Raw genomic sequence first — 15,522 nt, 5'->3', positions numbered from 1 at the left:
CAGCAGAGCAACACAGACATGGTGTAAATGGTCATAATTCTCTCTTTTCCCATCGCCGTCTTTCTTCTTTCTTTTCAGATCACATTCTCATCAAAAGAGGCAAAGTTCAAGGTCAATCCACAAGTGTGATGGCTGAGAATTTAAAATCTTCCAGTTTCAAAATCACATGTTTTTTAAAGATGTACTTTACAATGTTTCTTCGAACATCCATTCCATAAAACAAAAACACTAATTGAAGTTTCATTGGAATATTCTGAGGATGCTTTTCTTCTCCAAGTTTGTGCCACAGTTGTCGCCAGGCACAGTTCTCGAAATACCACTCAGTCTAAGAAAATGCTCACATTCTTTTTTTTTAGACAGATGGCTCAACTAACTAAACAAAGCATTGCAATTTAAGAATTTATAATAAAAGATGAAATGAATAGTTTACATTTATTTCTCCCTCTGACTCTTAAAATGCGTTTTGATCCAGTTTGTGAGCGCGCTGCTATAGCAGCTGAACATGAATATGCATGTTTTAGAGAGAGTAGCTCAAGCTGTTCATAATTGTTTATATTTCGTATGCACTTCTGAGCACCCTTCATAAGAATAAAATGTTGCAGCTAGGCTGGAGAGAACCGAGCGCATAATGAAATGAGAAAAGGGACTTTCGAGAATGAAACTGAACGGAGAAAAAACAAATTGCAACAAAGGACATCAGCTGTAAAGGTGTGAGGCTCTGCTGTTTGTCCCTGAGGATTCAAGTGAAAGGGTGTCATTTCAGAGTGAGGATTCTGCACAAATACTGAATTATAAAAAGTAGCATGGTGTTGACAACCTGGACACAAGCCGTAATAAAGACGCCAGTTTCTTCACCAATAACTGTACGACAGACTGTGACAGGATTAGACTGTATGTTATTAAAAGCTGACAGCTAAATCCAGAGCAGATAAAATCTAATTAAAATTCAGTTCAATTGTATTTTATGTACGTAGTGCCAAATCACAGCAACACATTTTACAATGTAAGCTAAAGACTACAGAGGAAACCCCAACAATCAATGACCCTCTGTGAGCGAGCATTTGGTGACAGTGGGTAGGAAAAACTTCCATTAATGGGAAGTTTAATTGCATTAAAACAATGCATTGTCCTAATATGGATGCATTTGGATGCTCACATCTCAGTTTTCCATACAGACCCATTTTGTGTCATTCAAATATGTTCACTACCAGTGTTTTATTGTTTCCTACAAGCCCCTCTCTCCTATTTCACTTCCTTTGTTCATGACTTATCCTGTGTTTCACCATAATCTCTGTTTCAATCTCTTACCTGTTTCTGTCTCACCAGTGTTTTATTACCTGTTTCCACCTGTTTGAATGTGCTAATGGTGCATAGATCTGTTTTCTGATTATAGGTCTCCGAGGCAGAGGGATGAATAAACATTAAAGTGCTGGAGCAGGTAGTGACAAATGAGGCTGATGACTGAGAGTGTGTGGAAATGCAGGCTCATATGCTAATGCAGTGGAGATGTGATGCAAATGAGTTTTCTTCCCCTCTGAAATGCACTAACCCCCCTCCCCATTGGTATCAAACAGCTGAGCTGATGTTTTAACATGAAGTGCTTGTCATTTAGGAAATGCATAGATAGGACCTGTGCTTGAGGTGTCAACCAGCATAGGGAAAGCGACACAGTCGAGAAAAAAAGAAGTAACAACGATATTTAAAAAAAAAAAAAAAAAAAATCCTAAATGCACATCCTCCTACATGCACATGATGACGGCACCCCCATATCTTCTCAGCATGGCTGGAACACATTAGAAATACTTAAAATGTCATTGGCAGAAAATGGAGAGCGGATTACAGGGGTGTTAGTGTGCCATTTTGTACATCAAACAAATCCACTACCCATGCTTGTCTTGAAAAGCAATTTCTATCATCACCATAAAAGTGCGTGCTGTGTGTGTTGGCATAGACGAACACTCTAAATAGCATTTTTGATTTAGCTAGAAGAGCTTCGATGATACATTTTGCTAAAATATGTTGACATTATTGAGATAGCTGGCAATAGCATGGACGCCCAGAGTTCCAGTTGCATCAGGAACCAATCAGAAACCTGTCAATCATTAAGTTAATTTGCTACTGTCATGCAACATTTTCTTTTTTCTTATTGCACTTACACGCACGGGATGAAGGCATTATGTTTCCCAAACCTTTCAACCACTTGTTTATCAATAATATCACAGCATTTAATGGCAGGACTAAGCTGAAGGAAAGGGGTTAATGCAGGACTGCAGCCAGGGATGATTCACTACCCAACAGCATGGCAGACACCGTTGCTAAGTGACAAATTGCTGGAAAGAATGGAACCGAGAGATAGAGTGAAAATGAGAGAGAGAGGGTGGGCAAGATGAGCAGGAGAGAAATTGATTGGCCCTCTCTTAGGAATTCTGGCTGAGGAAGGTTGGATGAGAGGGGAGGGTGGATGAGGGCTGGACGGATGGAGGATGAAGAAAAGGGAAGATTATTGCAGGTGATCATGCCTTACAGAAAAGGCTAAAAAACACTCTTAACAAGCCTGAGACAGATATACAAAGAGCAGGTAATGGGGGGAGTGTACTAGCATCTAGATTTGATTAAAGGGAGAGGGACAGCATTTTGACCTCTCTTTCTAGAGTATATATATATATATATATATATATATATATATATATATATATATATATATATATATATATATATACATATATATATACATACTGTAATGTCACAGTAACAGGCATTACATTTAAATGAGTGCATGGCTTTGGTATGCTACAGTACATTTAGCAATACCACATTTCAGAAGAAGTAATGCTTTCAACACAAAAAACAATGACAAAGAAGCTTTGGGATTTTCAGTCATTTTGAGCAATTCAACTGCGACTGTTTCTTTTGGAATTTAAAACCTTTCTTAGGTAGAGTGAAAGGATGTGTGTAAACATAATGTGAGCTGTGCGCATAATGTGAACGCATGCAGCTAGCACCGGTGTCTATCCGTTACGGAGGACTTGCATGCAAAATTGCCGAAGTTCAGGGTTTCATGGGGTTTGTCTGTGCACGTGTTTGTTTGTGGCACTAGTGAGTACTGTGGTTTGATCCTCCTGCATCTAGGTACACTCCTTCCCCCTGTGGAGCGTGGCTATCTCCAGTATATTATCGGAATTGTTGTAAAAAGGCTCAGAGAGGCTGCATTTAGCAGCGAGCTTGTTTGTACCTTCCATACTATGGCAGTGTATTCTCTCTTTCTGCTGGAAAGACAATGCTAAGTTTTCCTTGATTTGTGCCTTATTTGAGGTTACTTAATTGTTTCTTTGTTTCTGGTAAGAACCCAAAGGGTTTGCTGCTGCACATAGTGGCTTTGGGGCTACATTTTGTAACTAAATCCCCTTGAAAAATAATTATAATTGCATTTTCTCTCATTTGATAATAGCTGTGATTCCATTGTTTCTAAGCTAACTATAACTTTTTTTTAAATTCAAAGATAGCACTTCATATAGCACTTTTTTTTAAAAAAGGAAAGAAATCTGCCCAGTCGTTTCATTGCATTCTGAAGGATGTGAAGCAGTGCACAACGCCTGCTGTACTGTATGTGTGAAAGATTGGAATTCAACATGACCTTTGCTTAACTCGACCCTCGTACAAATCAAAGCCCTTCAGCTCAAGATGAACTCTGGGTCAGCCGTTGAACATCAGACCTATACACTAAGCACTAGAACATAAAAAATTGTTTGATCCCTTCATTAATTCTATAGCTGCTTTGTTGCAGTTATATGGTGAGGTGCACGGATGGGAAACTTGAACATCAAGGCTGACGGAAAGGGAGAGTCATATTCTGTCCTAGCTAAAGAGAATAGGACAGATGATGTCGAAGGTGAGAGAGGAAAAGGGAGGAAAGGGTGACAGTGACACAATAAGGAAAATGGGATAGCAAAAAAAACGAGATATTGAGTTCAAAGGTCTCCCGCTCTCTCTAGGCGCTGGATAAGATACAGACCCAGTTCTGGGACTCAATGGATGTTGAATCTTTTGATTGTAAAGTCACATTGGGGAATTAAAAGAACGCTTTCCTCTGTTCTTGTGTTTGTACTACAGAACAAACCATTGTCTCCCCCTTTTGTGCCCCCCCGGCCATCGCTGCACTTCATTCCCCACTCTCTGTTGTCCACAAAACTGCTCTTTCACTCTCCCACAAGCAAAAAATACAGCAATACAAGTGTTTATTTCCTTCCTTCTGTCAGCATGTGTCTCATATTTCCTCTGATGGCCTGTGGGACCCAAATGCCTGTTAAGCATTACAGTATGTAGGCCATTTTGATCATTCAAGTAATCGTCAACACAGAAAGTTTGCCCTCCAACAATAAAAATAAGTATACTAAGCGATGCCCGTCCAACATATTCCCTGGAACTGCATCATAGTTTTCTTAACAAATCACAGAATGGGTGCATATGTGTGGTAGATGATGGAAACATGTACTTACCACCAAGTGCCAGGGGCCTGCTAAGGAAAAATGCTTACATGCTTGCATACACTGGGCTTCCACTTAATCCTTTGTCCTTCATTTATCATGCGTGAACAAAACAGACATCATACACTTACAGCTGATGCTTGACACTGCTTTTTTTGTTTAACTTTTAAATCTATGGGGATAATGCTCATGCAAGTAAACAGCTGTCGGAGCTTTCTGTTCAGCGTTAACCTGTCCTGTTTCTGTGCTATAAAAAAAGCAATCAAATAAAGACATAGCCAATCACAAGCCCTGGATTTTCTACTGTTGCTCTGTAAAACACACAGACTGTTTTGCCAATTGTAACTCTAATTTCCATACTTTTTCTTAGGCTTCGAATCTGAATTACATTCTCCTTCAGTGACCAATAAAAGACAGATTCCCACTTCAGGAGTGTATGTGTCCAGTAAAAGACAGAGAATCATATGTACTGTCACCCAAGCTTCCTCTGGGATCCCTCCAGACTCCTCTGAGCAGAAATGGGAACACTGGAGCAGCTTTCATGATGGCAGTTTGCACCACTTTCTGGGTAATGTAAGGAGCGAGGAGAAAGAAACAATCATTTAGAAGTAAATGGCAAGCACCTATTATGTCTGCAGGGCTTCTGGGAAACTCGTACAAGGAATTGAAAAGATCTGAAAATCAATGCTCACTGACCATATGGTACAGTGGAAATGAGCGGTTTTATTTAAAATTGGATGCATTAGGAGAGAGAGAGGCCTAAACTGCGGACTAGTGTGGCATTGCAAACTTAATATTTGACCCATTTTTTTCAGTTCTCAGTTCTTTTTTGGTGCTGTGTGTGATATATTTATAATTTTCTAGGACACCTTGACATGAGTGTTTCCATCTTTGTCTTTTTTTTTCTGCTGTGTGTTTGGAATCCCACAGGAGAGAACTGTCACCAGAAATCCAGGATGGTAAGCAACCATGCAGAGGGAGGGGGAGGGATGCCTTGCTAGTTGTTTAAACCAAAGTGTAAGTGAATAGTGTATGTATGAGTGAGCATGTTTGTGTATTGAGTTTAGAGATTTGCACTGATGAAAGGTCAAGATGAGTGCACTCACCTGTCTGTCAAATATACACCACTAGGATTAGACTACCCTCGCTTCACAGATGCTTGCAGTACTGTCGGTTACCACCAAGGGGAGCTCTGAAGCTGTGATTGCTTGTTAGGCATATAGTATACCCATTTCTCCCCACCCCTCCCCTTTCTCTTCTCTCTCTTGGCAGCAAGTCCCTATCACCTCACCTAATTCTGTCTGCTTCATTTTATCCTGCACAAAGCTGACAAATTCATAGGTTTTGTGGAGAAAGACAGCAAATATACACATGCAGAGGGAGAGGGAGAGTCAGAGAGACGGCCGGGCTTGTAAGAGCTCACAGGCTTTACTTATTTTGGAGCTTGTTGATGCAGACGTAGATATGCATGACGTTGCAAGAGACGTTAGAACAGTAGACGCATAATGGATGAGACTTTGAACACCACTGATTCAGTACGATGACCTTAGCTAGTATTTGGTAGCTTGGTGGCTATATTTTAATATATCATGTTAGCTTCAATAGGCAGCAGAAGACAATGGTTTCAATTGTGTAAGTGACTGTTCACATTTTCAGTTGCATTTAAGGAACAGATAATATAATTTAAATAACTTAATTTATGTAAAGGTCACCAAATGTGCACATGCTGATGAACCAGTCTCTACAATTCTTATTTAATAGTAATCACACACGTGGTGTTATGTGCAGGGAATTTTAAGTAGTATTAGGTGAGTAGGATCAAATGAGTATAACATTCACCTTAATCCTCATATACTCAGACAACTGTTTTATATTTGTATACAATTATTACATCCATAAACGTATTTACAGGATGACGTCTTTTTCAGGGAAGGCCTTGTGCATTTCAGGCATGAAATGCTAAACCGCATACTGCATCTATTACAACAACATGGCTTCACTGTAGTAGAGTGCTGAACTGGCCTTCAGGACCTTTTATCAATTGAAAACATTTGAGGCATCAAAACTACAATAAAGAACACCCATGGCACTTTTCCAAAAATGTTTTGAGGTGAGTGCCTTCAACTTCAAAATGACCCAGTGCCTTTTTCTAATAGTTTTTTTTTCTAGTTTCTTTTCGTTCAGTTTTCTTTTTTGAATAAAATATGTGTTTATGAGATTTGCAAATCATTGTATTCTGTTTTACGTACATTTTACACAGTGTCCCAGCTGTTTTGGAATTGGGATTGTAGTCCAACTTATTAAACTGTAAGTAAAATTTATAAAAGAAAATTATTGACTTCATTATTTGAGCTTAAATTGGCCAACTGTTGATAGACTATGGTAAAAACTTTGGTCATTTCTGACTAAATTTCAAAATTGAATGCACTGAATAGGACTGTAAGAACATCTGATGCCACACGCCACTGTATTCTACACGGAAACATGTCCGCAGTCATTGATCTGCTGGGTCAGAGGTGGTCAGTGTCACTGATATCTCTGTTTAAGTGTCTCTTCATGGGAAGTGTCCAGTGTAAACGTAGAGCTCTTCAACATTAGGAGTGCCTGTTAAGTCAATTACAAAGATCCACTGGGGATTCAGTCTGGACTGTCAGTCAATAGAGACTGCCTCGAGAACATGATGTGGGTGGTTAGTTTTTATACATTAAAGATGTGTAGAACTTTACATAACAGAAGAAAACTAGATATTTATTACTCAGTATTTGAAAAAAAAAATCTGAAAAGTTTTGTGTCAAGATTTCTCCACCAAGTTATAGAAATAAAACAATGTACGTTCTCATAGAATATCTAGTTCACTAGACATGCTTACTAGTTTCAAGACCCAGATATATTAAATATGTTATGAGGCTATCTTGACTGACTATAACTCAATGTTTTTTTTCCAATCAAGAAAAGATTCTCATAGTCAGCCGACTTGCCAGTGTGCAGCTTGAGCCCGTTGCGCTGCAGTGCTGCTCTGGATGGGCGTCATGAACAGGAGTAGACAGTGTATACAGTTGTAATCAGAGGTTACCATACACCCATAAAGCTAATTAGCCTGTATTTATACTTTTGATCATGTGTGGATTAGAAAAAAAGAAAAATGTACGTATTCCACACGGGAAAAAGACCAGCTCAAAGAAATCATTAACAGCCAAAACTGATCATGACATTCATGCCCATAATGAGGCATGAATGTCTAGGCATACCATACAAACCTCCAGACAGACAATAATGCTGTCAGTGTAGCAAGTGCGTATGTGTATGGCATATGTCATATTTACCTAATGATCATTATGGTGCAGTAGGTGGTAGGTGGATTGGCTCATGCTGTAAATTTTTAAACTTGTGTTGGCTTTCCAAACTCATTACATTAGTCTCGCTCTGCTGATTACACATTTGTCCGTACATGTGTGCATTTCTGAGCCAGGGTGTCTAAATGGAGCCTGTGTGTTTCTGAGTGTGTGATCCTTTGCCTTTATCCTAAGGCAAGTACAGCATATGCTAATAAAAGATCAGCTTTACAAATGTCAGACTAACTTACCGCACTGAAATGTCCAAGAACATTACTGCAATACGACTCAAATTGCAGTGTGGTTAGCATAAAAAAATTCCCTATAATTTAACAGCACTTATTCCACATTAAGAATCACTTTGCTGTCATGCTTTTTGTACAACAAGAAGTTCTCCACTGTCTAGAAGTGGCTTAATACTACTGACTTGGTGTACAATTTCTTAATAAGAATGATTGGATTGAAGAGGTTAGGATTTTAAGATGGTGTGCTTTTGACAGTGATTTTTTACCTAATGAATTAGACGTAAGATATAAAAAATGGTCTGGACAAGGTTTAACGGCATATTGTATGTTTTACGATAAGGGAATTCTTAGGGACTTCCAATCAATAAAAGATCAATACCAGTTAAGTAAAACGGACTTTTTTAGGTTCTTACAAATTAGGCATCATCTATATAATTTTATACCTAAGAGAACAGATCTTTTTTCTTTACCTGTTCTGAGTATATTTGTCAAGGCTTATCAGGCTGACACAGGCCTTAAGGTGATTTCAAGATTGTACAAGGGTATACAAGAGGTTAAGAAGTGGAATACTACCTACATCAAAAAAAAATGGGAAAATGAAACAAATATAGCAATATCAGATAACATTTGGTATGAGCAGTGTGCTTTTCAGTGGAGAATTTCTAGTTCTAATACATGGAGATGTTACGGTTGGAAGAGTATCTGTAGGTTTTTTATTACCCCTGCACAAAGTAAACATTATTTTAATCACTCTAATTGCTGGAGAAATTGTGGGGCCCAAGGAGTAAAACATTTTCATCTGTTCTGGTCTTGCCCAAGGATCAACATTTTTTGGGTATTGATCCACTCTGAGTTGCAGATTATTTTTGGTATGCAGCTTCCCTTTAATTGGGACGAACTTTTGTTTGGATATTTATACTCAGTAAATGTAGATAAAATGTCTAAGCAGTTGTATGGTATCCTGAGTTTGGCTGCCCGTAAAATTATTACCAAGAAATGGCTTAGTGTGAAAATTCCATCATTGGGTGATTGGCATGAGACTGTGCATGGGATGTTTAAAATGGAAAGTATTACCTTCATTAAAAGACTCCAGTTTGATATATTTAGTGAAATTTGGGGTAAATGGAAACACTACATCCGGTTAAGGAGACCCGATCTTGTTTGAATCTCTATAACTATATATGCCACATTTCTGAATCGTTATGTGTTTATATGTATATGTTAGTATGTATGAGACTACAAGTGAACACATATGTAAGTAGGTATGTGTATGTATGCTTAAGAATATGGGTGTGTGAGTGAATATGTGTGTGCGAGTACATACACACTAGAGGGTACACCCGTCTGTTTTTCTTATTTTTATTTAATTTTTCTTTTTATTATTTACGTCTGTTCTTGATTATATGTTTATTTTGGATTATTTGTGTTTATATAGGTTGTTTAATAAAAAGAGAATAACAAAAAAATAAAAATAAAAATAAAAATACTACTGACTGCTTTTCACAGATATTTTTGAAGACAAACATAAAGAAGCTGATGCACCATCTTTGTGTTAATGTATTCAGGCTAGGCTTTTTTGCATCCAGACTGCTTACAATGCCCATTATTAGTTCTGACAAGCCATTTATTCCAATTACAATTCCTCCCAAAAATGTGAAGAAGTAAGCACGGCAGGTGTAAGTGAAATTGATTGTATCTTGCTGCTGGTATCTGCACCTGCCAATTGATGACTTGCTGCATCCAGAGGGTCCAGTATTCAGAGAGTTCACTGTCGATGCATGTCCTTTGTGCTTTCTAGCATACACAGACCCACGGTATGTCACAGAGATTACACACAAACCTGTGTTCTTTTGTTTTCCATTAGCTACCATTAAAGGTTTGCAAAGATGTGTTAGGTAATTTGTTCAGAAAGGTCTTAAGAGCATTGTCACCTTTGATAAATTGTGGTGCATTCCATTTGTGTACCTGAGTAAATTATGTGCATACATACTAAGCAGAGCACTTCTCCTCCTGGTTCATTAATAAGAACATTGCATAAATCTTTGGATTTCTTTGATTTCATGCATGTTAACTATAATGTTATCTGTCACATGTTTTTCGTATCTTTTGCCTTTGCATGACAGGGGCATGAAGATGACATGTATCATTGGTCGCCTGGTTCATCTTTGAAACAAAAAGCATTAAAATAGTAATAGAAAATAGAAAAGGTCCTCCTGTTCAACTTGACCCTGCAAAAAAGAAACTTCTGTTATGACAGAAAGGAAGAAAAACAAGCAAGAGAGGAGAAAGGTAAGACAACGACTCAACGTATTCTCCATATGCTGAGAGAAAAAAGACAATGATTCAAAGATAGCGTGTGTGGCAAACAGATGCACAATCCTGACTGCTGCGGCCTCGGATGATGCAGACAGTGTTTACCTGGCGCAGGTTGCGGGTGACGCGCACATCATGCCAGGCGTTGTCATTGAACTTGCCGTTGACAGGCTCCACCAGAGCCTCAAAGGCCCCCGAGCCCAGGTTGATGACTAGCCAAACCGCGCCGCTCTTCAAGGAAAGATTTACATAGTCGGCCGACTTGCCAGTGTGCAGCATGAGCCCGTTGCGCTGCAGCGTTCGGAAGGAAAGCGTGATCTCGTCGGTGCTGCTCTGGATGGGTGTCATGGACAGGTCGTAGCAGAAGAACTCGTTGCCCTTGAAGGTGGCTACTGACTCTTCCTTGCCTGGAAAAAATAAAGTGGGGGTAAGGGGGAAAGAGAGGTAGGTCTGTAAGTAAAAGGACATTTCTGTTCAGGAGTTAAAGCTTTGAAATTAGCAGCATGTGTGTATTCAAATATCAGTCATTCTATTATTAGTTTACTTTTTATGTGGGGAAAAAACAGACATCAGAGGGTTAATTTAAAAGATGGCGCTTTGCAATATGAAGCTAGAAATGACAAATTAACAAATGAATATCCTAAATATCTATTAAGATGATCTAAAATATAACACTAAACACAACATTTTTGCTCTTTTAATTTATATTAACAGCGCAAGAATCACAGAATATCTAAAAAGCTTCTGTCATGTGAGATGTGTCCAGTACAAAGGCAACATCAGCATGGTTATTTTGTTAGCTTCATTTTTTATTTCATTTCTTTTGCTGTAGGACTTTTATACATCGAAAATGTATAATGTACCAATGTAAAGATTGGTACATCAAATCTGCTCATTCCACACAAGTTGAAGCGGAGACTTGGTGAGGCTGCGGCTTGCTGCTGGTCATCTTGACACGGTGATGTAATTTGGATGCACTGGTGTGTTCATTTACTCCAGAAGGTTAAAAGCATTGTGAGGTTATATAGCCCATTTGGAGATGCAACTGATTTGATAAGGTTACTAATTTTAGTAGAACATTGATAGTTGCTGTCACTCTTATACCCCCAACAAACGTTTTAAACATGGAAGCTTTGCAGATCAAAAACAATATTTGCTCATAAATTGAATCCCACAAACAAGTAACGTCAGTGCAGACCGATGCATCTGCACTACAACACAGCGGCACGACAGCATCTTGTGTAAAATAGGATTCCTTTCATCAGAGCAAGGCAAACATCTGGGTTACAATTAGATACAAAGATGTGTTTGAATTACAGCAAAACAGAGAAACATGAAAGCAGAGACTAGACAAAGTGAAACTGAAGAACACTTTTTTAAAGAGAGAAGGAAGGGGAGGAAAAAAGGTGTTGACAACTTTGCTAACGCCTGCCAGTCTGTCTGTAGCACATGGCCTCCTTCCACTACATTGAGCTTTATTCACACACTACCAGTCAAAACAGACAGTTTGTACAATGGACATATGTCAAACAGCAGCCTAACAGCAGCCAGGGAGGACACTGTGTGCATCTGTCAAGAAATGAACAAACACTTGCAGCTGTCACAACAGAAAAAACGCAGCAAGAACACAGAGAACAGTGACACCTCCGTCACTTGAGTCATGACGTGGACGCTGGATTCACTGAGCAGGAGAAATAGTAACATCTGGCTCGCCGTACTGTTTCTTCTGACTTGCAATCTACTTATTTACTCCTTTTACATTTTATATCTAATATTTTAATTGAACCATTTTCTGTCGCCCCAAATCTCATTACTCTTATAAAGAGCAATAACCTCATTTCCTGGCTGGATCAACTCTGTGTCATTTTAATTTGGGAATAATAGCAATTCAGCTGCTTGGCAAAAGAAAGAAAAGAGTATAAACAGACAACATCACCGACAACAGCATGAGCTCAAGTTTAAAAGAACTCTTGCTCGCTCTGCACTTACACAAATCAACTAGTTTCCTGACATGAGCTGTGATCTGAAGTGACACTCTGCTTCCTATGTTCATTTGCCCTTCTACACTTCTGTTTCCCCGAGGACGCCGGTCTGAAGAATCAGCCTTGAGTAATGAGGTTTAGGGAGGGGGAGAGGGCAAAGTCAAACTGCCAAGAGGACCCTGTATGGGTGGATCATCAAATCTAGTTTATCCTGAAGTTCCATTACACACGGAAAAAGAAAAAAAGAATCACTTCAAGACCTTGGTGCATTTCCCTGAGGAGAAGGGATGGGCTGGCCAGAAGGGGCGGCCAACCCATTGGCGGACAGATTGAAAGGCCAGATCACATGAGCAGGTGAGAGAGGAAAAGCGTGTGGTGGAAGGGTGGGCCGGGGAATAATAGCATGTCGATTTGATGCTCAAGTGCCCTATATCACCAAAGATTTTTCAGTGTCAGGCAGCACACGTAAGGAAAAAAGCACATTACGTCATGTGGATGAGGAACAAGTGATGGATGGATGACACGAGCAAAGGAAAGGAGATCTTTAAAGAGTGCCGTGTTAAGTGACATACTAACAGCTATACTTCGGGAACATTAAGGAAGATGATAGCGCTCACTTTGAGACAAAACACAGCCACATAATATGGGTGGATGCACTCACATAAAAGAAAACATTTCAGGAGTGACAAAAAAAAAGAGGAAGTGAGGGACAAATAGCATCCAGACAGAGACAGCTACTTAAAAGAGCATTTTGGCTGAAATCGAAATTTAGAGCAATCTCAACTGAAGTGTGAATTGTCATAAAAAAAGGCATCAAGAGCGGAGAGAAGGAGATGGAGGGGACAAATGACACACAAAAGCAAATCCCCCCAAGAGCAGCATCCTAGCGGTGCCTGTGTTGCTGATGTAGGAGGAATAAAAGCGTAGCAAATGGACCACAGCAACCATTTTCAATTATGTACTAAGTTGGACCACCTCCCATACTATGGGCTGTTAACGGTAAGCAACAAACAGCTTGTCCGTGCTTCCATGAGCTCAGTGAGACTGAGCTCCATGCAATGCAGAGACAAACAACAAAAAAACTTTCTTTTGTTTATGTCTGTTTAATGAACAGAAGGCTGAGGGGAGGAGATAAGGCTGGAGAGTGACAGGAGAGGACAAATGGGTGGGTGGATTTTCACTGTAACACCAGACAGTTTGGTCATGATGCCAACAATGCCCTTCAGCAAATTATGTAAAGGTTAACACAGTCATATGATTTTTGGATAAGAATTTGGAGCCAGAAGTAGAAGCAAAAAAAGAAACAAAACAGCATCATTAGCAAGTCAGTAACACACTGCAGTGCTATCAGGGATCCACTGATCCTTCTCATGTTAGCCAGCTTAAGTCATTTCCAGTATCCTTTGTATACTCTGGGTGATCTTCCTACACACTGCGGAGCACTGGAAAAGCTCTCCTGCCGGTTCCCAGGAGTGACACGATCGCTTCAATCTAGGCGCAAAACCTAATATAAAGAATGACTTTTCTCTGAGACCACTCCAGCTCCTGTGAATATGAGCTTGTTCCTATGCATCTGTTTTTCATTTTACATCTACATCTCTATCTCGTCCTCCAGTTCCCATGGTAGCGCTCTTGCGCACATACACACTTGAAGTGTACGCGTTTCACTCTGATCAAATCTTTTGCAGTAAAGCCCAAGAGTAGACTCTAGCCAGAGGAAAGAGGAGACGCAGAAGCATGCAGAAGAGACTAAAGTGCTGTCAAGGTCTCAATTAACCTCACAGAAGCCCTTACTACATTACAGAAATGACTTATTTGAAATTTATCCACCCATAATAACATCTTTTTTTTTTGTCAATTAAATGTTGAGTTCCTCTGATATTTGATTTTATAACACCTTTGGTGCTAGTTTTTTTAGGGGCCAAAGTGATACACTCATTCCAACTATGCAGAGCAATCCATCCAACAGTTGCTTCATGAATGCGCAGATTTATTGTGCGTATCATCTGTCTTTATGAACAAATGCAACTTCAGTGGCCTTTCCTGGTGTTCAGGTTGTTATATCCACCGGCTATCCAATGGAAAGAAGCACCACTGGAAGCTTGGTGGTTTCAAACATTAAATAATGCAAGTATATAAGATGTGCAAAGCAAATTCAAACTCAGACTTGATAAAAATATGACGTTCAGAAGTATCATACCACCTCTTTTTCCCCAAGCTCTCCTGAAAATAGTATTAAAAAAAGTATTAAAACACATTAAAAAATTACTTTTTTCCCACATAACTTTACACCTCGCAGAAAAATGGACACGCTAACCTCAACTCCCACTTACTAGCTCTGTCACAATCAAACCACCATCAACGCAGCAGCAGTTAAGCACTTTGCAGCAGACACTGTGTCAAGCAGTTTGTTTACTGCGCTATGTGGCCTTCTGTGTTCTTTGAGGATGTGGGCTTTATTTATGTGAACTGAAGGGTGAAGAGGGAAACAGGAAGACGATGGAATCCCAGCCAGAGAGGAATCAACGGCATTGTCTTAGCCTATCGCACACTTCGACCTACACACCCACATTCAGTACCACACATGCAGTCTTAACAGTACAGCTACCGTGTCACTTAAGTGCTACTTTATAAGCATCGGGGTATGATTAAATGAATATGCCCGCCTGTCATACCAAAGTGTTTCAAAAATTTGTCCTTGCTGGAAAAATAGGGTATCCTAAATTGTGATAAAATGTCATACGCAAATACAATCTGCGTTTGTCAGTGCTGGACCCAAAAGCGCCGTTTTAAGCTAACCATTGCTGGCTTTTACAGTAATAAAAGCACAGAGCAGCATGTGTTTTTAAATTGGATTCAGCTCAGACAGAGAGAGAGCAGGTTTAATAAGATGAGCTGCATGACTAGCTTCATGCAAACTTGTGCAGAGCATTAGTCAACGCATAATGAACCTTAACATACTGCTTTTTTGGCCGATTGGATTACATATCGGAAGTGATTACGTAGTTTTAGGGGAATTAGCAAAGAGAGAACGGAATAAGACGAGACAAAAAAAAGAATAAACGCCCGCGCATGTGTGCATGCAAAACCATTCAAAATCTCGATGACCACACGCTGGCAAATCTGCTCGTCACATCACATTACCTCACTGCTCTTGCACAGACGC

At 39.5% G+C, this 15,522-nt stretch overlaps 1 protein-coding gene across 9 annotated transcripts in view; it reads right to left on the bottom strand.

The window, feature by feature from the left end:
• The window catches only part of nrxn2b (neurexin 2b), a 719,424-nt gene that overhangs the window by 390,163 nt on the left and 313,739 nt on the right, over positions 1-15,522 (bottom strand). For all 9 annotated transcript variants that reach the window (XM_004567086.2, XM_004567090.2, XM_004567089.2 and 6 more), the window contains one exon: positions 10,480-10,781. In XM_004567086.2, the coding sequence (XP_004567143.1) occupies positions 10,480-10,781 (302 nt within the window). The remainder of the gene's footprint in view (positions 1-10,479; positions 10,782-15,522) is intronic.

This window comes from Maylandia zebra, linkage group LG3 (assembly GCF_041146795.1).
Source record: "Maylandia zebra isolate NMK-2024a linkage group LG3, Mzebra_GT3a, whole genome shotgun sequence".
NCBI lineage: Eukaryota > Metazoa > Chordata > Actinopteri > Cichliformes > Cichlidae > Maylandia > Maylandia zebra.
Note: the sequence above shows the minus strand (reverse complement) of the source record. Positions and strands in the feature narration are given on the sequence as shown.